At 35.2% G+C, this 24,441-nt stretch overlaps 1 protein-coding gene across 3 annotated transcripts in view; it reads left to right on the top strand.

The window, feature by feature from the left end:
* Positions 1-24,441, top strand: part of CNTNAP4 (contactin associated protein family member 4) — a 249,043-nt gene that overhangs the window by 179,694 nt on the left and 44,908 nt on the right. For 2 of the 3 annotated variants that reach the window (XM_074570146.1, XM_074570145.1), the window contains exons 9-13: positions 1,816-1,965; positions 6,876-7,047; positions 12,660-12,766; positions 15,345-15,464; positions 19,448-19,645. In XM_074570146.1, coding sequence (XP_074426247.1) covers positions 1,816-1,965; positions 6,876-7,047; positions 12,660-12,766; positions 15,345-15,464; positions 19,448-19,645 — 747 coding nt within the window. The remainder of the gene's footprint in view (positions 1-1,815; positions 1,966-6,875; positions 7,048-12,659; positions 12,767-15,344; positions 15,465-19,447; positions 19,646-24,441) is intronic. The other variant, XM_074570147.1, reaches the window with a different exon arrangement.

The following is a 24,441-nucleotide window of genomic DNA, read 5'->3' as shown; positions in this document are numbered from 1 at the left end:
TTGAATGCTGCTGTAAGTTATATTAACTGCCACCAGTACAAAGGGGCTTCTTCATCAGTCGGACATCTTGAAAATATAAGGAAACTTTAGTCACTTCATCCACGCTGCCTGTAGGGCTATGTAAAGCCTTGTTACCAAAGATTATCCCTCTACAGGTGATTTTGGTAGCCACATGGAATAGTATTCACACTGTTTTATACTGTGTGGAATTCTGCTTTCCAATTTTTATTTAGTAAAAAATCCATCTCCATAAATAGATTGAGATAGATTTGGAGCTTTACAGAAATAGAAAATATACCTATTTACCCAGAAAATTAGTGATAGCTTTAATGCTGATTTTTTTTCTCTGACTGTAAGTGTACTGCTCCTCTTAGCAAACTCAAAAGCCACTTCTTATAGAAGATTGCAACCAAAATAAGTAATGGTAAGAATGGTATCAGAAAATGCGTAACTGCAACCCTTTGCTTTCTGATGTTATGTTAGAAAGGTCAATTGTTCCTGAAAGTGCAACACAAATAAAAGACCTATTAGCCATAGCTTTTATATAATTCCACTGAGGATAGTGATAAAGCAAAAATATTTAAGGTTTCTTGTTATGCAATTCCTAATAAATATAGTCCCTGAAATATGGAAACAAATAATAGAAAAGGCATATGAGACTAATATTATATTAAAAGTATTAGAGCTATTTTCTAGATGATAATTTATCTGAATTAATAATATGATTTTAAGATTCATCTCATGGTTGTATGCTGATCTTGTGTTCAGACTGTGGTAGTTAATATATGGATCCAGGTTATGATGTAATTTAGCTATTTGAACTGTTTCATCTTTCTATTTTTATTTTTTTTCCTTTATTTTGAACTGAGCAGTTGACTGGTGCATTACCTCTCTAGAATACAAAACACATTCTAGAGAGGAGTGTATAAATACGTGAAATTTCAAGAGGGAAATCTAAAATCACAGGCACTCTGCAGTCAAGAAAAGACTTCACATAATTCAAAGGTTGTATTTTTGTCCTTCACTGAAAGAAGTATCTCTGTTCTGAAGAACACTCAAGAACATGATTGACATAAAGCACTTCTTAAACATAATAATGTGCTTAAATACTGCCATGTATAAAATTTATTTAAGTATATATATGTAAGTGCTTTTCAGAACCAAGGCTTTAGGTTTATTGCTTTGTGGCATCTTACACCTACACAGCCTGAGCTAATATAAATTGGTGTTAGAAGCTAAACTCTCAGAAAATTTTCCCAGATATTTACAATAAAACAGACAACTGAAAGAAAAATAATCTTGTGACATTGACGTGGTGGTTGCTGAAGCTTTTAGCATCTACAGGATTTTGATATTTTATAGGATTCTAATATAATTACTATCTTTGACTTTAAAATATGGAGACATCCTTTGTAATAGTGCAGTAAAAATGTGTATTATGTGTAAAATACTGTATCAGTCATCATAATGATATCTTAATGATAAGGTCCTTAGATTGGGAGGGTAATTTTCATAGTCACTACATTAAATTAATGTATTACTGATAATTAGAAGTATTACAACAGTAAGGCTTATTCACTGAAGTACTTTTATTTTCTCTTCCTGATGTGAAGCAAGGGAATGGACAAAGGTTCTGTCTTCACATTAGACATTTGTGTTCTTTAATAATTTTTTTGCCATTTCATTATCACTTGGAGTTTTTATGTGGGCTATGATTGCTCTACTGGTCTCTCCTCCTTTCAAGTCTATAACATTCAGGTAGTGTAACAAATAATGGATGTTTATACTTCATTTTGCTTTTTATTTTCCTTCCAGGTGCTGGATTAAATAATGGCCAGTGGCATTCTGTATCCTTCTCTGCTAAAAGGAATCGTATCAGTGTAATAGTGGACAATGATGTGATGTCGTCTTCTCATGCCTCCATACCTCTGCAGATTTATTCAGGAGATGCTTTCTACTTTGGAGGTGAAATACGTTATTTATGCTGGCAATATCCCACAGTTAAACATCAATTTTTCCTGACATATCTAATCAAATGGTAACAATTATTTGCCTTGCCTCAAGTCTTCTTTGCCTAGCTTGGATATCTCTCAAAGGATCTGATTTTCAGGTGCTGCTATGATGTTTTTGAGTTTGTGCTTCCTTAAAATTTCGTAATGTTGGGTAGAATAAATTATCCCCCTAAATGCTCAGTCACTTTTTAGAACACCATTTTCTGGTATCATGCTCTTATGATTGAATATAGACTGTCTGACAATCAGACAGACACAGAAAGGTCTCTCTTGTTGCACCCTTACTGTGTTGCTAAACCAATTCTTTGTGAGAATCTTCTACTGGGATGACTTCAAGTTTTCACCTTAAGTATATGCTTACTTGTGTAAATATCTTCTTTATATGATACACACCTTTAATTTTTTTATTACTTTTTATCACAATGACACAATTGTGTTACATTTGGAGGAAATAGCTTGTGCCTAAAAACTATGTTTAGGTACCTTAATTTCCTTAGCAATATTGACAATTATCTGTCACCAAGTGATTTTGTCATTAGTCACATTTATTTACTGGTAGAGTTGAGCAGGCTGTTATGCCTAAATCAGTTGGGAATGGACTTCATAGTAACAATGTTAAACAGCATCTGAATGCATTATTCAACACTAGCCTAACGATTCATCTCTTAGTAACTTAGGAATTCATGACTGAACTTTCTATTAACTATTGTCATATTTCTGAGAAAATTGAAACACGCATACAAATCCCTAAATAAGTGTGGTCCAAGTCATTGTCCATAAACCAGTTCTCTTGAAACAACACATTGTAAATAAATTCATGCTCACCAGCAAATTATAAATATAGGAACAGCTACATGATCATCCATGTGACTATTCACAAATGGCATCTAATCTTCTCTACTAAAGATGTACTTTGACCTGGCTGATAATCAGAGAAAGATATGGAATATTGACCTTAAATAGCCAGAGAACTGTTGGTTATTTTTGCCCCATGTTGCTTCAGGTTCTCACATCTCTGATTAGGTGATTTGCACCTTTGCAGGGTTGATGGCACAGGAGGCATGTGGGCAGTTCCAAAAAGCAGCATATCCAATTAAGTTGTACAAGGGCATTTCTATTTATCTTTTGGGGGGGAAAGGGGGCAAATTAATTCCAAGAACACTGAAAGTAGAACTGCATATCCACCCCTCAGCTTCTCTGATTTCAGCTTTGTAGCTGAAATCAGAAGCGTGGGCACGTCATACAAGCTTGGGGAAAATTAGTAGAAGGTTTCTGAGTTTAGAAAATTGTTTATTAAAATTTTATGTCATATACCACTGTCAAAATGCAGACAATGCATTTTGACTTTCTTTCAAAGCTTATATGAATATTTACCATGTTTCTATATGCTTGTTGTTAAAACATGAATATCAGCCTTCCAGGAGAGGTGTCCTGGGGATGTGGTGTTAGTTTTCTCATTTTAGTGAATACAAAGTATGCAAGAAATGTGTATGCTTAGCTGGGAAAATGTGTAATAAACTTGAAAATACTTTAGCATTATGTCAGCACAATTTCTAGTCATGCTGTCATCAAGGATATACTACCTCTCACAGTTTTTGGAATAATAACTCCTTGCAACTATAAAGGCAAACAGACATTATTTAATATTGCAATAAGTACATAGGGTAAACTTCATTGTTAAAGGATTTCTTCCTATCTTTAATATCTGCCCCACAATTATAAGGAATTTACTTATTTAATTTCAGTTTTAGTTCATTTTCTACTGTATACTTCTTAAAAACATATCTTTACTATTTATGTTGTTGTACACTCCTTTGAATAGATTTGCTAGTTTCCACTGTCATTGTGCTTTCTTGTATAGTAAACCTCTGCACTGGTTTTACAGGACTTCAGAAAGTACCCATTAGCTCTGTGGAACAGAGAAGTGTCTTAAAAGTCACTGCTTCCTAACATCATGTAACAAGAAGGTCTTTAAACCAGAATGCAGTATTGCTTGACTAAAATCAAAGAACAGCCCTTGCACATCATTCCAGAAGCAATATTACCATTTGGAAGAAAACGAAAGGAAAAAAACCTTTAGGCATATTTTATCATGCAGTGTTCATCTGTGTCTGGGAAAAAACTGCTCAATGAACATGGTTTAAATCAAATCAGGATCAATTTATTGAATTATTAACAATGTTTAATTAATTGGCAATCAGTGAATGAACAAAGCATTTCAGGATCAGTATCACAATAGACAAATCACAATATTAAATACTTTCAGAATTCATATTCACAGGTTACGTATGACACCCAGACATTGTCTAGTCCAACACTCTGTTCTAAACAAGTCTGATGAGATCAGAATATACAGGGTTGTGACCACCCAAACCTTGAACAGCTCCAAGGAAGGAAATCTCATAACTCCTCTGGGAAAACTGTTCTCATAGTAACTACCCTTATGACAAAAACACTTATTGCTAAAGTCTGTTCAGAATTTGCCGTTTTTTTACTTTTGTCCTTTGCCTCTCATCCAGTGCACTTCTGGAAAAAGCCTGGATGCATCTTCTCTGTATCGTCTTATCAGATGGCTTTATCTTCTCCTCTTAAGACTGAACAGGCCCAGCTATCTCAGCCTCTCCTCATAAACTCTGTGCATTCATCTCCCTGACCATCTTGGAGGCCTCTGCTGGACTCACTCCACGATGTGGATGCCTTTTTTGTACTGAGGAGTCCAGAACTACAGCAATCCAGATGTTCTCTCACAAGTACCACATGGAGGGAAGGACCACTTCCCTAGATCTGCTGACCGTGCTTTTGATAATACAGCCCAGAATGTCATTGGTCTTCTGTGCTGCAAGGGCACATTCCTGGCCCATGGTCCACCTGTTGGCCACAGGACCCCTGGCCTTTCTCTGTGGATCTAGGCTGTTATCATCCAGCTTAGGTAGTTGCACGCACTAGTTCCATCTCATATTAAAGGCCTTGAACTTGTTCTTACTGAACTTCATGGCATTCCTCTCAGCTTATTTCTCCAGCCTGCCTAGGTCCCTCTGAGTTTCAGCACTGCCCTCCAACATTTGATCCCTGCCTCCAGACTTGCTGAAAGTGCATTCTGTCCCATCATCCAGGTAATTAATTAAGACATTAAACAGCATAGCTCTCCATACTGATCTCTGAAGGACTGTCTGTTCATTGATCATCAGCTTGACTTTACATCATCAATTGTCTGCTTATCCCACCCATATCTCATCAATCTCGTGATAGGGAGACTATAGAAAAATGTTAGGGGCTTTGCTAAAGTCAGGGTATGCAATGCTCGCTGCCCTCCCTTTGTCCACATTGCCCATCACCTCAGCAAAGAAGCTTAGTCAGGCATGATTTAGTATTGAAGCTAAAGTTACCCAATTATCTTCTTGTCCTCCACATGTTTAGGAATGGTTTCTAAGAGGATTTGCTCCATGAACTTGCCAGGGACTGTGGTAAGGCTGACAGACATCTAGTTTCCTGTGCCTCCTTTCTTGCCTTTCTTGAAGAAGGGTGTAAAATCTGCCTTTTCCAGTCATCAAGAAGCTCACCAAATTGCCAAGACCTTTTGAGGATTAAAATGATAATGGCTTCACAATAACAACGGTAATTGTTGCAATGACATTGGCCAGCTCCTGCAGCACTCTCAGGTGCCCCTTGGACTCTTTCTTCCTTTACTGTGGGTACTGCTTCCTTTCTTCATACTCTGTTAGAACACGGGAAGCCTAAGCATTAGTTTTACCAGTGAAGCCTGAAGAAAAGAAGCCTTGCACAAATCAGTTTTCCCAAGACCCTTGTCACGAGGTCCCCTGCCCCATGCAGTGGTCCACCCATAATCTCCTTAGCCTTCCTTTTGCTACAGTTGTAGCCATAGAAACCTTTTGTTGCACTTGACCTTCCTTGATAGTTTTAATTCTAACTGAGGTCTGGATTTCCTAACTGCATTCCTAGACACGCATTCCCTTCCAAATTACATGTGCCTGCTTCCATCTTTTGTGTACTTTCCTTTTGTATTTGCACTCACTTAGGAGCTCCATGCTTATGTTTGCAGGCCTTCTGCCACACTTTCTTAACTAATTGCTGTAGACTTTTCTTATGCTCCAAGGAGCAGCTTTTTGTTGGAAAACATCCAGCCTGTTTTCTCTCCAAAGCAGTTTCCGACGGGGTCCTCAAAACAGGTCCTGAGCAGACCAAACTGGCTCTTCTGAAGTCTAGCGTTGCAATTCTACTTTTTTTCTTGCTCTCTTCTGTGTGGATCATAAACTCTACAGCCTCATGTTTGCTATAACCAGGACTGTCCTTGACCTTCACATTTTCAAGCATTTTTTTGTTGTCTACAAATAGCGGGTCCAACAGATCATCTCTCCTAGGTGAGCCATTGATGACCTACATCAAGAAATTTTCTTCAGTACTTTCCGTAATCTTCTGGACAGCTTGATAAATTAAAAACACTGTACTTAGTTACTAATTTTTGTCTTATTTCACTTCAGTTGTAACTTAAAACTTGTCCAAATCATGTGCACATTGTATTGTAACTTAACTTTTTGTGACTAAGATCAGTCAGTCAATTCGTTCACATCTTTATTCCATTCATTGCTTTGGAACTGCTGCTTGAGTTATCTTTTACCCAAATTTTTAGTGATGCTTTTGCATATGCTTTAAAAACAGTAAGACTGCACAGAAGTCTTTCTTTACAGTTGCACCATCATGTCTAATCAGAAGAACTTCTGGCTAAAGTTTTCCACACATGAAGTTTGCAATACCTGGAGATTATAAAACTTCAGACTACTTTTGGAATATATAAGTTTTTCAATAAAATATTTTTTTCAGCTCCAGGTCTTATGCTTCTTTCAGGCTGCCCTAGCAGTGGAAACATTTCTCAATGTAATACCTCGTTTGGTGGCTTTCAAGGATGCATGCGACTCATTTCCATTGGTAATAAAGCAGTGGATATGAACTCAGTTCAGCAAAATGTTTTTGGCAATTTCAGTGACCTTCAAATAGATTTATGTGGCATTATAGACAGGTAAGAAAATAACATTTACTCATTTATTTATTTGTTCAAATGTTTTGTTTCCAATACCAACTTGATGATAAAGAACAGAACGCTTACAACATGGCATGCTATTTCTTTTGTAAGAATTCAAAAGGCTGGAATAAATGCAGTATACACAGCACAGCAATTAGATTTCCACGCACTGCAAATAAAATTAAAGTAACTGGTGTTAAAAGTATTTGACATTTCCTACAAATTTTAAATATCTTACATTCTTTTCAAGTAAATCTACAGACACAAATCCCCTCCTGTGACATGTAGTCCCATTCACCACTTGAAATGCTAGGTTCTTTACAAGTTATTGCTTCTTCCTATATTCTACCCATCCAGAAACATTAGATAGTATTCATCATAGTGAGTGAGCAATCTTTTTTAGTCTATGGTCAGAACTCGTAACTTGCTATAGGTGGTATTAGCATCTATCTAAAACAGAGTAACTAGTTGAAGTGCCTCCCTCTGCAGGGAGGAAAGACTGTATACCTTCCCTGAAATAGATCAAAATACTTGACAGAAAGATGCTACTGGAGTTCAGTGTGAAGAAGGCAGAGGATGAGCCAAAAGGGGTGTTGTAGAACAGCAGAGGCTTTTGAGAAGAGAGGGAGCAGACACACAAACAGGCAATGGAAGGACAAGTTTTCTGCTGTAGACTAATGAGAGTGCAGTCACAGGCATCTGTGCAAAGTCTGTTTAAATGCAGAAATGGTTGTCTTGGGCCAAGCTGAAAGGCTGTACTGAAATGACACAACAGGCAGGGGAAAGATGTGCTTGTAAACACTTGTCCCACCCCTCTAAATTCGTAGTCCTCAGAAGTTGTCTTTTGATCTAAAAAAATCCGGCCTTTGAATTGTAAGATCTTCTAAAATTCCTGTATTTGGGGAAAACAGTATAGGCAGAGATCTGCTTCAAGACCATGGCCAATTTCCAATTCAGTCACACAGACATATTTCTGTGACCTGTTTTCCATTCATAGAGATAACATGGTATAAAACTATCCAGGTTATTATGTTGAAGAAAGCCACAATGCCTTGTAGATCAAAGACAAAATTAATACTAGTTCTTTATCTAATTTTTCATAAAGGTTTATGGAGAGAAACCTCCAAAAGCTGAAAAAATCTGCCTAGAATATGATCCTTTCAATTAGGTTTTAATGTATATTCTCACTAATCTTTCTACGTCTATCATGTTTTAAGAAAATATACAGCTGAACATACACCATTCTTTGTGCTAATCTACCCCTTACTGAGTTAATCCTGACTTTGCAGTAGGCAGTAAGTGTGATAGACATATGACAAAACAGAGTTTGGCGTCAATCGAAACTTTACCATATAACTTTTTAGGGATTTGTATTTGGGGTGCAGCATAAATAATAAATGCAATTTATTTTTCTGTTTATGTTTCTTATTTCTTTTATGTTTCTGTTTAGCTTTCTCTCATCCTACACCTTTTGACCCATTTTCTCACTTTTCAACCTTCTCTCACCTTCTTCTCACCTTCCTCTCCTCTCTGACAGACCTCATGACACTTTCTTCCAGTTTCCAAGGCACTGTATCACTGCTGTTTTTTCAACTCTGGAATCGAACTTCATTTCCATTACACTCTGCTTTTTTTTGCTTGTAGTGAAGAGACAAAATCAGGAACAGAATAAGGTCAAAAGAATGCAATGTGATAATCTGCATATTCTTCAGTCAAACACATTACAGGAGATCTAAGCAAGATTATGAGTGGAAAACATCACCAAATTGGCTCATAATGTAATTGATGCCAATTTCTGTCTTTGATTTACCATGGATTTTCAATGTATAGTGTAAGTGGGGACCTCTGAAAATGCTCATCGCAGAACTGTGGTATAGGAATCATCTCTTCCTCCATGAATGCAAAGCTGTTCTATCTAAATTTTTAAAGGAAGATGATACATTTTTACATGTAATGATTCCAGTTCTTTTCAGTTTTTGAATGGCCATTGTATGTAAGTTTGTACATGTGGGTTTTTAAAAAGAAGTTTGTGTGTATAAATATAAGTAACTCTGTGAATCTCAGTATATAGAAGTCCAGCATTATTCACAGTATTACAAATGCCATAACATTTGTCTCTTATTCAGTGCAAGTTCAGTTTATTGAGAACTGCACCCCTACCCTTTTGATTACTCTTTTGTTGTTTGTATCATCTTTTGCACCATATTGTTTGAGAAAAAATATTTTCTTCCTACAATGATTTATACATGTCTTTGGCTGCCCTAGGCTAAACTAATAAGCATTTTTGCTGCTGTGCTCCTGATGGTAGATATCCTGCCTACAGCTGAGAGAAAGAAACCGCTTCTTTGTCTTGGAGTCTTTATGGAAATCTTTGCATCTCCAGTTCCAAATAGTGAAGCATGACCCAAATTCTGGACTTATTGGTGACTTTTGTAGTATAAACAATGAACCACTAAATGTAATAATTTTACAAATTTAAAGTGCATGAACACAAATAAAAATTACTGTTTGCATCATGATTTGGATTTATATGCAATAGTAAATAAACCAAAAAGAATGACTCCATTCTTTAGCTCATATATAGATATATATACAGATTTAACATGTATAACATATTCTTTATTTTATCAGATTTACAGTCCTCATTGACAGATGTTTGGTTGATCATTCATTTATTCATTGGGATGTAATATATTAACTTGTTTTTCTTTCTAAATAATAAAAAAATCCCTACCATTTTCCTATTTTCTGTTTTCCCTGTTCCATAAACTTTCCCGTTCCTCCTCCTGTGCTTAAATTATTGACTCTTTCCAGTCATTGCCCCTTTCCAGTTCATGCTCCTTCAGTTAGCCTATTCATTGTATAATATCTTTATATTGTTCTATTGCTCATACACCTACTGGGCATGCAAATAATTCTTTTCATATATATTTATCCTTAATATCTTTTCTTGTAGCTCCTTTATCAATATATGTTGGTTTAGTAACTACTATTTATACATAAACTATTGACAAAACAACTTTAAAGGACACAGTGTCATCCTAAATGTCTTCCAAAGTTAGCACATTTAGTCTCTGAGGAGAAAGTACCAGATGAATCTGTCATAATTACATGAAGTCCTACACAGAAACATACAATTGCCTACCAGGAGTTATTGCCTTTGGTGTCCTGGAAGCAGTATGTTGTACAAAAACCAGAATAAATGGTTTTATGTGTAGAAAATATGCACTGGCAGTGGGATAGGTTTGAAATATTTTTTTTCACTTTTTTTTTTTTAATAAATTGAAGAATGAAAAAAGAAAATTTATTCTTTTCAAAATATCTTTTAGCCATAGTTTGGAATCATGATAAGCGGATAGTGCACAAGAAATGTATTTAGCAGGCAATTGGCAAATGAAGTTCTAATTTTTCCATACTTTATCAAAAGTATATTCACATTCTGGATGAGTGTTCCCCTTTGAATATTAGCTTATAATTATTATTAGCCTGCTTCCTTGGTTTTAAATCATATATCATTTTCAGATGTCATACACTTAAAAGCATATTAACAAGTAATAGATGGCAAATGCTTGATCAGCTGTTTTTTTCTTCTGGTTTAAGCAGACATGGTGATGAATCCAAAAATTATCTTTTACAGATGAAGTATAAGAAATACTTTTTCTAATATTAGAAATATTTTTGTTAGAAGATTACTTTCCTCAGAGAAAGCACTGTTCTAAATCTTTCTTTGAGTAAGGTCACAGCGTGTAACATAGTTATAGCTTCACTTTGATGCAGCTAGTAGCTACTTTCTATTATACATTCTGAAACAGACAGAAGATGTAAAATTTACGGTTAAAAGATTTAAATTATACTCTAAATTCTTTTCACTTTTACTAAAGTTGGTTCAAGTGTCATCAATTTCATCTAAGCTTTTCATAGTGTGAACACTATTAGGAAGATTAATTAACATGGGCCAGAAGTCAATACAAGTAAAGATTATGTAAGTCACTTGCAATTTTGTGATAATGATGTCTTTTTCAAAATGGAAGAAGAGAAGAAGAAGTATGACTGAAATACACGCAAGCAGAGCAGCTGTCGGAGGATGCACTGAAAGTCCTGAATGACAGTTATGTTAGAGGAGATGTACATTTGTAATAATTGATGAGTAGTCATTCCTGTAGGAAATAAAATTAAGTGTTTATCCTAAGAATTATGACTACGCACATTTATACAATTCCTTCAAATGACGTCTTTAATATCAAGGTAATTGTAAGCCCAGTGCTTAAAGTTCATTTTTACGTTCCAAATCAGAGCTCATTGAGACATATATTAGAAATACATTCGGTGAGTGAGATAATAGATACAAGATCAGCTCCTTTACTGGCAAAAATGTCACTTATTTCCTTGAAAATAGTCTACCTATATCACTTTACTTACTTTACCTACACTTTACTTGCTATGTCTTTTTTTTTACTTCTTCTTCTTCCCCTTCTCTGAAAACCTCTGCTTATTCTTGTTTATAAATATGAAAGGAAGATAAACTACTTTGAGAATCAGGAGGAGTGAATGTACAAAGACCCTGAATTATTCATAGGGTAGATGTCCGAACTGCTGGACTTTCTACAATTCTAGTTTAATAGTATTCTAAGATTTCTTGAATGAATTAAAAGGTATTTTAAGATCCTATGAATATTAATCAGCCTGCTTTCTTTTTTTTTCTGTGGTTAATGTCAACAATAAAGCCTTTTTATACTTTCTGAGCCGTATCACATACTCATGTATATATACATACACTCACTGCAATAAGAATGTTAACTGATAAGTAAAGTGAAAAGCTAGCAAATGATTGGTTAAAGTGTGCCACTCTATTTCAATATATTTTCATTTGTGTTTATAAAAAATATTGCAATATTTTATAATCAGGTATAGCGCTGCAGCCTTAACCTTTAAGCAGTTACAGGTAAATTTTCTTAGCAATTGACCCTTGTAAATCCAGAAGAAAGTCACCAAAATTCTTCAAGTTTCTACTCATATCACCAGACAGAAAACTGGTGTTACTGGTAGTTACATCTTGTGGTGGAACTGTCATACTAGATATTTTATTCTTTCTAGAATAGGAAGTAACCATGATTTTAGAATAAGAAATATCTCTCAGGTACTATGGTTAGTTTTATTTGTTATGTAACTTAAAAAAACCCACAACTTTTATTTTTAGAATAATAGAAAGAAATCTGTTATGATGCTTCTTTTTGTGACACATCTTGTTGAAGAAATTCTATTAGTTGCAAAACTTGCAAGTGAATTATCAGCACGTAAATCTTTCATTGATTTATAAACTTGTATTGAATTGCAGATACTTGAATGGTAATAAGAAACAATTATGCATCTGACACTTATTTCTGTTCTCACAGGCTTCTTGCATAATTAATATATTTGTTATAGGCAGTAGGAATAGTGGGGAAGACGAAGGAAAATTCTCTTGATTTTCTAGTAATTATACTGATTTCCTCCCCAATGAGATTTCCTTCATGTTATGTTTCTTTTCCGTGATTTTGCATCCCTTGATAAGTGACATGTAAATGAACAGAAAATAGAGTGAAAATGCTCTTTGTTGGTTTTATTATTAGGTGTTTGCCTAATTACTGTGAACATGGTGGTGAATGCTCACAGTCCTGGAACAGCTTCTATTGCAACTGTGCCAGTACTGGTTACAAGGGAGCTACTTGCCACTATCGTAAGTCTAAAATGTTTTCTGGCTATGTTTTCATTTGTGACTGAATTTTTTCATCACAAAAATATATATTTGTATTGATCTTTAACATTAGAAGATTTTTCAGTCATGTAAATATTCATAAATTGGCTCAAGTAAAAGCCTTGAGAATTCAAAATATGTAGCAGCAAAAACTCATTCTAAAGTTTATCCATTTCTGTTTCACATTTTTTCATAATTTACATGAGATGGTCAGTAATATCCTCTTCCGTCCATATAATTCCACTTCCTGAATCAGCAAATCAGTTAGAAATGTATTTAATTCATCTTTATTCATCACAACAATTAATAATAATTTTTTTCTGAGACAATGGAACTACATTCATGTGTAAAGGTAGTCACATGCTAAGCCCTAAACACGTGTTTATGTAGTTCACTGAATCAGGGATTAGATTAGGAGAAATTTAAAAAAAAATAATTGAAAGTAATAACCAATTTCACAGGAGATGCTCTACATTTGTACTGTTCTAAACAAGTTCTAGAGAGCAGAACAAATCATTATTCTGGCCTACATTATATGTGTTTAACAACTAGAAATCCTTATGAAACTTTACAGATAATTTAAAAAAATTCCAGTGGTTAGATAAATAATTCTGTCCTTATAATTGCCCTTATAAAATCTGTACAATCCTTGGCAGATTTTATGAAAAGAATGTACGTCTACACACGTGGTATTTTTGAGAAATCACTCATTTTAGAAGACCCTATTAAATCTCACTCTTACAGAGTCAACAACAACATTGACTTTTCCTGTGGTGCCTTAATTGTAAAGAACACAATGGCATAAATAATGATTTTACGAAAATGTGTGTAACGAAGAAACGATGCCAATAGTACAGATGCTTTTGAATACCACAGTGTGTAGTTTAAAACTACGACAAGCCCAAAATGAAGATGAAGGTGATTTGACTCATTACAATTTGAAAAATCATATGTTGAATCAACTGATGATGTCTATGAGGACAGATGGAGGCCATGATTTCCTAATTATTAGGAGTCCATGAGAAATGTAATAATAAGATAGATATTGAATTCTTATTCATTGTCAAAAGCACACATAAAAGCCTTCTGGGCTGTTTGTTTGTGATTAATAAAATGCTGTATCTGTGGATATAAAATGGAAGACTCTTAGTAGCTGATTTTAGTGATTTTAATAACGATTTCAAATCAAGAACCTAGGATAATTTTTGGTCATGTTATCACACTTCTGCGTAATTTCAAAAGAAAAAAATGCCCCTTGTATTCTCAAAGAAAGATTCTTTTTTGTTATAAGCCTAGAAATAAGTTACTGATATCAAAATATTAGTGTGCAAACTACCATGTTCATATAACAGTTAATGAATAATCAAATCTCTTCTGTCACGGTTAAATTTAACTAAGACTATTTACTGCATTTGAAAATTCCATTTGAAAATTACATAAATTGTGCATTCTGAATGTTCTGTAGAGTAAGAAATCTGAATGAATTGTTTATCTTTTTGATAGCTGTAGCCATATAGTGTCTGTAATCATCAGGCAAAAAATATAGAGGTCACACTCTTCCAAAAACTAGCTTCTATTTTTTTAAAAAGCACCTCTTTTGGATTACTGTAGTAGTACTTTATGGCTTTTTAAAAAAATTAAATGAACTGAATTTATATAGAACAATATCTTCTAGACTGTTAATAATTATTATGGAGTTATGTTTTTATTTGTATAGCACTCATAACTATTATTCTTCTGAATCTAACAACTCTTTCTTTTTGGTGGAGTGTTTTCAAGTTTTGATAATAACTGATCAAGCACACTGTCTAATGTTGAAAAGAAAGACCAGAAGAGTATGACTGCTTGATAGCAATATAATGGTTAAAGGAGAAGTGAGGCTAGTGTGGTTCCTGTCTGTTTAAGTACAGAGGTGGACTCATAAGTGCCTTTTCTTAGGTTTTTAATCCTAAAGAAATCATCACAGCCTTTTCTTTAGGCCTTGACTGATATAAAGGACATTTGACATGGGACCGAGGAGCTGTCATTTTGTCTTTGATTATTTAGTTATTTTAGTGCAGTGTCTGACAAGTCATTTGTCCTTCTATAAAAAGGGAAGAAAATAAGAAGTGTGAAAGCCAAAAATTGCCAGGAGACAATCAGAACACCTAGAGACACTGCTTACCTTCTGTTGTATGTAATAATAACAACAACAACAAAAATCTGATTTTGTTGAGGTTTCAATGTCTATTTCTTCAAAATCTGTCATTCCCATTACTTGGCAGTTTTTACAACCATTTCATGGCTTCCTCCCTCAAGTTTCCAGCTTGAAATATGGAAGAAAAAGCTTGAAAATTCCCCTCATGATCTCCCCAATAAATAAACCCAAATGCCCTTTACAAATTCAAATGAAAGTATAGTTTTGATTATGTGATTTCTTCTTTATTCTTTCACAGGGAACACAGACAACTTCTTTTGCCCATTGACAGGCTCCACACACTTTTATTTTTAATTCCCTGAATTAAAAAAATGTGAAATTGTACCATAACATTTGTGATTGACAGAATGTGTTCTTTTACAGCCATCTATGAGCAATCATGTGAAGCCTATAAGCACAGAGGAAACGCTTCAGGCTTTTACAATATTGATTCAGATGGAAGTGGCCCCTTGAGACCATTTCTTGTATACTGTAATATGACAGGTGAGGTGATAAACTTCCTTAACTCACAGGTGTGTCCGTATGTGTGCTCATTATATTGGAACATGAGTTATCAAGTAAGAAGTCTCTGTAGCTTGTAAGTTTACTGTATACATGCACAACAAAATGAAGGTGACTCCTTAGCTCAGAACATTGGGCAAAGAATTAGCCAGAGAAATTAGAATAACAACAGGATTCAGGCTGTGAAGCTAACACTGCATTCCTGTTGTGCTTTGCGTTAATGGGACTTGTGTTCCTTATGGAGACAAGGTCATAGTAGTTCATTTTTGGGGAGCCGATTTGTTTTCATTTAAGTTACAACCCCTTGAGGAAGTTCAAGGAAATGAGAAATAAGTTATGTTTTATGAGAAAATTACTGATTTTTCCCCCGTAGCCTTCTGAAAAACTGCAATTCAGAACTGGACTTTGTTGTGAGGAATATAGATATTAAGCTTCATTTTTCAAGATGCAAGTAGGTATTTTGGAGAATGCAAATGCAACCAGTGGGACTCTCACAGCCTCACTTTCAGACGCCCTGCCTCCTCTTCTGCACACAGTTCTTTGAATCTGTTATATCACTGCAAAGTTTTAAATATCAAAATTTGTCGTTAGTATGGTTTTTAACTAATGAGTTGATGCTCTCTGTGTATGTGTATTGGTACCTGATCTTTCAATGAAGCTTACATTTAAATGGCTTTTTGAAAATTAGTATTGTTTTATTTGTGGCTGTTTCCTCTTCTTTGTACTCATCTTCTATTTATTTGAATTATTTTCTAGACAAAATGATGGAAACACTATTGTTTTGTGTGACAAGAATATATTTTTACACAGTTATAACTGTCTGAAAAACTATATGAGAAAGTTATAGTTTAATTTGGTTTACGTATGTTTTAAGTGTTGACAACTTGACTTAGAAACCTTATCACAAGCTCTTTATGTTGATTTGTAAACAATTAGCGGGCACGTCTATTTCTTGAGAAACTGCCAGGAATCCGTCTGCCAGTGGCATTGGTTGATTTCCACAGTGATCTAAAGAATACTTATTATACGTACTGAAATGACAGAATTCTCATCATCTCAATTAGTCTGTGCAATTTAACTAGTCTCACCATAACAGCTCCTGATTTTGACTTCTACAGTGAACTGTGCTAGCTCACAGTGGGCAAAAGTCAGGTTGGCATAGGCCCTTAAAAAGAAATATCCTAGTGTCCTATTAGATTAAAAGAGACCAAAGAATCATGGCAGAAAGACGACAATTTTTTAAAGTGGGTATAACCCTCCAAGGTACAGTGTACTGTCTGATTTATCCTTGTGTTTCCATGAACAGCTGTTACTGTTTTCCTCAGTCACCTCTTGCTCACCACACTAAGCAAACCATATTGATCAGTTCTTCGTCTCAAGATGCAACCTGATAGGATGAATCTTCTGTATTTGTGTTGTTCCCAATTTCCTCATGACTGGTATTCCCTGGTCCCACCAGAGGCAGGGAAGGCAGATGCCTGCATTTTTCACAGCACTGCCTTGTCTTTGACATTCATGGGGATCTCTTGTCAGGCAGCTGGGAGGGAGGTGCCTTTCCCTGGTTTTATTCTTGGACATCAGTTTCAGAATGAAAAGCCTACAGTCCGTGCTGCCAGTTAAGATGACCAAACTTTGCAGTGACCTGATTTTCTTTTTCTTTGTAAATTTGGGAGTGTGACAGTGAGTCTGATAGCCGACCTTTGTCTTAATTTTTATGTTCAGCATAGCCAGATGTATTTGTGCCTGTGTGTATGTGCACATACAAAAAGAAATCTAAGTTTGCTGTATTTCAAGCCATCTTTTTTTACTTTTATTATTTGACAAAAAATTGCTAAACAATGATAGAAAATTTGCATAGACTCCTTTTAATATATTTTTTTACTTTAGGTTTTCTGATGAATACTTGTCCTGTAAGTGACCATGAGTTCTTTCCTCTCTACTAATATCTTATAACATCAGCCATGTGTGGCCTGTAGGAAGCTAATGAAATAAAAATACAGCTCTGTTAAATACTCAGCAATACTATTATTAGAACTTCAGAAATATTATCATCAATATTATAAGTTAGAAAAAATAATATTTCTCGTATCTACCCAAGTTACATTGGCCATTGCAATACAAGAATAAAGTGAACATGAATCTAAACGTGACCTGACTGAGCCAGACCAGCTTTAACTGGGAGCCTGCTCACCCCTACCTTGTAGCGAATTTTAGTCATGGCGGTCACACTGTTACAGGCTTTACAAGCAGAAGCTGAAACAGAATAAGTTTAGTACTTCTGTATTCATAGGTGAGGGGGCTTGGCAAAAGTACAAAACAGCAGAATCACATGAGCCTTAATCAGCCACCAATAACAGGACAATTTATATTTTGAAGAACATGGAGGGACTAATCTCTACTCCCAATCAGAGTGTGTGATGTTAGATTTCCTTGTACTCAAACTATAGGACAGAGTGACCAATGCGTTCCTGTGCTATGTTGCCAGCCAGTTGCACCCTTCCTGTGTCTCAATGTACAGGACAATTATTTCTCTAGTCTCAAAATATGTCATACTTAGCCTATGGCCTTTGGTAGCTTTTAAGCAATGCCTTCATGTAAGCATTGTAACATCAGTTTTAGTTCTTGATCTGTGTAGTTTTGCATTGTACTTTTTAGAATTAAAAATGCTTTCCACAATTGCTGTAGGAAGTTAAAAGAAGACTTTCAATGAAAGAATATTAGTGAAATATCAGTGTAACTGGCTGGAAAGCTATTGAACTGCTGTGTTGCTTAGTGTAAGCAACATGGCTCCAAGTTGGAGGAAGTCTGTCTCACACAAGACTACACGTCTTAGCACATACCTTTTATAAACGTACAATATATTGTTTATTATTTAACCATTTGAATTATATGTATATTTACATGCAAGTCATTTCTGCTCTTTTATTACGAGAGCATTATTTTGGAACATATTTTTCTAGAAATTATGTTTGGAGTACTGAATACCTACTAGTGATTCACTGAAAAAAAAATCTTTCAGACACAGTCCAATTGCTTCTGGAATAAATATTTTGGCAATATTTTGCATGCCCCCAGTTTACATGAATCATAAGGCCTGTCTACGCAATGCAATGAAGTACGCAGCAGCCTTACTCAGCCGTATCTGAGATAAAAGTCAACTAGAGAGTAGTATGTGTTTTTTATGGAAACGCAGCTCTCAGTTCTGAACTAGTACTTCATCATGTTACAGTACTGAGTCAAGTGGGCATACCATAATGGTTACCATAAATTAATATTATGTCAGGTGTTTGGAAGCAACTTTCTATTGAACTTTGGAAGCTGAGATTCTTAGTCCTTCGCTAAATACGGGTTTTGAATAGTACTTCAAATAATGACTACAATTTGACTTTAGATGGCTAGAATAACTCACCATCATGTAATCTGATTTTTATAGTAAATACAGTATTTGCAAGCTACTTTTGCTTCTTTGTAATAGAAAAAGGCCATAGGCCACTTACTCACATAGAATAAATTAGTTCAAATTATAGTGATATATGTAATGTAGCTAGAATCTAGGATAGAATTTAATGTTATTTTATAAAAAAGAAAAAAAGCTGGGAAAAGTAAAAATAATAAGTTTTATTTCTTTCTATACTTTCATTTCGATTTCCCAAGTAAATTATATCTTATTTCAGAGACAATTATTTGGGTTTTGTCACTTACTATTTCCTTATTCAACAATCAGAGCAAGCTGAATACCTGCTACGCTCATGGTATAATAATCTAATTATAAATAGAAACAATGATTAATTGTTTTCATTTTTGCTTAGTGATTTATGTCTCTGTATCAAACATGCCCAAAAGCACTTTTTGTGATCAAAGAAGTCACCTAAAAGTTTGGTTGATTTCCTTTTACGTTCTCTTTCCGTTACCAACTTATGCAACTGCTTCTTATTCTTTATTACTTTTCACATGTGTTTTGAAAGATACAACATGGACAATTATACAGCATAACAACACCAACCTAACCAGAGTCAAAAGTGCTAATCGAGAGAACCCACACACTGTGTTTTTCAAGTACTCTGCTAGCCTAGACCAGCTTCAGGCTACAATTAACCGTGCAGAGCACTGTGAACAGGAGCTTGCTTACCACTGCAAAAAGTCAAGGCTTTTAGATAAGCAAGGTAAGTAAAGCAGACAATCTTATTATGTTGCATAGTGCATTTTATTTTACTGGCTACTAAAGGTATCTGTTTCTACCAAGGTTATGGCATTTTGCTGCTATGGAGTTTGAAATACTTCAAATATCTAGTACTCAGATTCCTGTAAGTTGCCAAGAGATATTTGAACTAGAAAAACACAAGTGTCAGTTTATAATGATCTTCATTCACAGAATTAAGTGTTCTTAAAGTTAATTTCTCTCATAAATCTTTTAAATTAACAGATATTATTATTAACAGAGCTCCTGCTTTTCTGCCTTCCAGGGATTTTTAAATCTTAATGAAGGAATTACTGGGAAAATATCTCCTTAAAAAAGACAAATTAATGCATAGATATCAGCAGAAGTTTATCACTGAATGTTTTTGAACACTTAATGAGCATATTGTGAGTGCTTGACAAAAAACATTGATAACATTAAATTTCCAATGTCCAACATAATCATTCACTAAAAAGAAGCAATAGTTAAAATGCGGATTATTGGAAAACATATATTTTTTGAAAAGAAAAATGGACATCATCTGATGTACTTAAAGAAAAATTAAGATATGTAGTCTACTTAAATCTTAACTCTTACTGACACAGGGCTGCCAACAAACTTTACCGAGAAAATCCATTCTAAGTACTACAAATAAAGTGGACGTAAAAATCTCATTGTTCACTATATTTTGAAAAACTAAGAGAAATTGTTTGATTTATCTACCAGAAATTCTTAAACTGTTCAAACTGATTTCTTGGCATTCTTTCATATTAAGCAGGGAGCAGGCCTCTGAGTGCAACAGTTTCTGCTTCTGCCTCTAAACTTTTTCCTTACATATTCTTTCTTCTTAATTATGTCATGGACATGGCTGGACTTCTTAAACTAGAATTCACTCATGGCAGAATATCTGCTTGAGAACATCCCCACAGCATTAAAGATGAGCCTACTGCTTAACACGTCCCACTGATCTTCCCTTTTACCTATGGACACCAAATTAGAGTTATGTTTGGTGTTCAAAAGCCTGGTTTACACCAAGCAGAGGGTTTCAAGATTTTGCTCTGTAGGTATTTCATTTCTTTTGACTGTTAACTGTCACATAAACTAAGTGAAAACCAAAAAAAAAAAAAAAAAACACAAAACCCCACCTTCTCAACTCACCAGTTACAACCAAGTGATCAATCTGGAAACCACGACAAAATTTAGGTCAGGGAAGAGCGGGAAAGACCTGGGCAAGCAGGACTCACTTTTTTTTTTTTTTTTTTTTTTTTGTGGTCCAAAGATGTTGCACAGGAATGCAAGTTTTTCTAGAAAGATGAGAGATCAATTATGCTAAGCCACCTAAAATTTACAGTTTTCAATGGTAGGAGTAAATAGGCACGGGAAAGTTATTTGACAGTTCTACAGATTTTCTAAAATCATTCTTTCTTTAAACACTACCACAGACTGTACCAAATGCAACCTACCATTTCTCTGAAGAGTGGGCTTTAGTCTGTTCTAAAAGAGAGACTTCTGAGTTAAGAGAAAGCTGGGATCTAGTGGTGGTCAGTCTTGGCTCCTGCATTGAGGCCACTTGAAAAAGGCAACGCTGACTTTTGTGATATAGGGATGAAATAACAACACTTACTAAAGACATTTAGGGTTTGTGTTTCCTCCTCTGTTTGAAAGCAGCCAGAGCCACATTTTTGTAACTGTTAACAGGGTGTATTAACTTCACCTTACGTTTTCTAGCATTCTAATTTTAATCACTTCCTTAAAATAAAATTCAAATTTCTACATTACAGGATTTAGACCTGCCCTTTTTTGATTCAAGGGTAGCGACCATTGTGGATGACTTAATAAGGACGGATCCCTACATTCAGTCATATAACAGTAAAACCAGATACAGCTCCTGGGTGAAGAAGCAGATGCCACTTTGTAGATACAGGTTGCTCTGTCCTTTTGAAGGGCTAGGTGTCACCTACAAGGAGAAGGAAAAAGTGGTTTGTTTTTTTTAAATGTATGTGTTGGTACTTTTTTCAGGGGACTCAGTGATCAGTGCACATAGAATATCCACTGAAACAGACGTTTTCAGCATCTGAACTCTATTGGCAGTAAACAGTATGAGTTTGCAGTCTTAGAATCACAAATCATGAGTGGTTGATGTTGGAAGGGATTTCTAGAGGTCATCTGGTCTAACATCCTTGCTCAAGCAGGGCCATCTAGAGTTGGTTGCCCAGGACCATGTCCAGACAGCTTTTGAACAACTCCAAAGATGGAGACTCCAAAATCTCTCTGGGCAACCTGTACCAGTGCTTAGTCACCCTTACAATAAAAAAGAGTTTCCTGATGTTCAGGAAGAACATCCCATGTTTTTGGGCAGTTTGTGCCCACTGCCTCTTGGCCTGTCACTGGGCACCACTGGAAAGAGTCTGTCTCAGTTGTCTTTACGCCCTTCCTTCAGGTAATTATATACACTGGGAAGACCCCCCCCTCAACTTTCTGTTTCCAAACTTAACAGTTCCTGCTCTCCCAGCCTTTCCTAACTGGAGAGATGCTTCGGTCCCTTAATCATATCTGTGGCCTTACTTTTGACTCTCTCCAGTATTTCTATCTTTCTTTTTTAATGGGAGCCCAGAACTGGACACAATTTTCCGGGTGTAGCCTCATGTGTGCTGAATGGAGGGGAAGGATCACCTCCCTCAACCTGCTGGCAATACCTCAATCTCCTAATGCAACCCAGCATAACAGTAGTCTTCATTGCAGCAAGGGCACATTGCTGGCTCATGTTTAACCTTGTGTCCCCACCAGGACCCCTAGACCCACTTCTACCAAACTGCTTTCCAGCTCAGTGGCCCACAGCATATATTGCTGCCTGTTCTTCCGCAGGTTCAGGTCTTAGCAATTCCCCCTGTTGAACTTTATGAGGTTCCCATCAGCCCATTATCTTCAGCCTGTCAAAGTTCTTCTGGATAGCAGCATGGCCCTCTGGAGTATCAGCCACTCCTTGCAAAATCTTGGTACATATAGCCATCCAACATGTTTGATAAGTGGTCAAAGATTAAGGTCAGATTTACATAGTGATCGCTGTAGTGTCTGTAGCTAAAGAAGGCCTGAATGAATCACCTTGAAATTGTGTAGACCAGATATCTAGCTCAGCACAGCACTGTAATGCAGAGCTACTTAGAGAATTAGCCACGTCAGTACTGCTTTCTCAAATACATCTGTACAGTCTTAGAAGCAGTCAAGCCATCTACTGTTAAATAAAAGTGGCAATGCATAGATAAGCCCTAGTTAAAACTGGGATGCACCTAAACTGAAAACAGTCAATGTATTCTGAATATATACTAAAATATGTTCGGTCTGGTAAATATTTTTAGTCTTTGAAAACAACAAAATGTAAGTCCTGGGCTTTCAAATATCTTCAAATTTATCATCTTTTTCTTTCTACAAATATAAATTTAGAACTTCCTGATACCATGGAAAGGGAGAATTCTAGTATCTTTTGAAAATGTTAAGGTCAAGCCACCCCATTAAATACTTCTTTCTGTTATCTCTTGGATATCAGGGAGCTGGGAAAAAGAAGAGGAATTAGGGATCCTCTCTTGTTTTCATGTCTTTTTTCTTCAGGATATATCTTTCCATTGAAAACTATGGAGAGAAAACAGAACATATTACTTGTTCTCTCTGAAGAGTAGTAATTTCAGATTTAAAACTATTACCAAAAAATATAGTTCTATGGTTTTGAGAGCTTCGGAAATATATTTCTCACCTATTTTTATATGAAATACATAATTTCCAGCTTGCTCCAGCAAGTATGCATTCTAACTTTTAGTGTCTCATTTTGACATAGTACCATAAACTTTAGAAGTTTTGTTAGAAATTTTTGTCAGGAAGTTGCAATTATAAGTGTGAATTATAGTTAAATTATATAGGATGCTCAGCCCCTTTAGAAGAACTCAGAGTGTGAAATAAGAATTGTCTTTGAAATACAAATGCTTTAAAATTTTGAGGGAAGTTTAGGAAGTTAAAGTGATGTAACTTGAAATTTTGGACTTGCTTAGTTGTTATTTCATTTATTCGGCATCTGAAGATAGTCTTCACCAAGTTTTCCTGTTTAAAATCACCTTCACTTTTTTTTGATATTTTGCTGATTTTTATGGATATTTCTTTGAATGATTTTATGGTCAGAATTACAAAACAAAAATAAAAACCAGTCAATCACTCATAGCTAACAACTGAAGCATACCTGACATTGAAATAAAATTCAAATAACATTATACTAAAATATGTTTGTTTAGTTTCATTTCAGAATTTGAAATGCAAATAGGTGCATTATCAAATTGCCTGAACATTGTAATCCCTCACACTTCTGCTATCTATAATCTCTACTAGCTACACCTGACAAATACAAAATTTGATGATGGTCACATGAAATATTTTTTCGAACATGCAGTCCACATAATAATTCTTAACTGACTGTATTTTAAGAATACATTATATTCAATCAGCCTTGATAGTATTTGCAAATGACATCATTAAAGAAGTCACCTATTAATACATTTATGTGATAACTATGAAGAAATCTGTAGCCGTTTCAATTAATATCTTTATTTTGCTTAGAGAAAACTTTCTGCCTGAGCAGGGATAACAAGCTGGGCTAATCACAATGAACTTGCACCATTTCAATAAACACTCTCTCCTCACCCTTCTGTATGAACAAATAACTGAGATCAGCTTTTAAACATACCCCAGTGTCCCCAGCAAAAGACGGAATATTAATTCATGACTATAATATAAAGCTAA

Source organism: Larus michahellis, chromosome Z (assembly GCF_964199755.1).
Source record: "Larus michahellis chromosome Z, bLarMic1.1, whole genome shotgun sequence".
Lineage (NCBI taxonomy): Eukaryota > Metazoa > Chordata > Aves > Charadriiformes > Laridae > Larus > Larus michahellis.
Note: the sequence above shows the minus strand (reverse complement) of the source record. Positions and strands in the feature narration are given on the sequence as shown.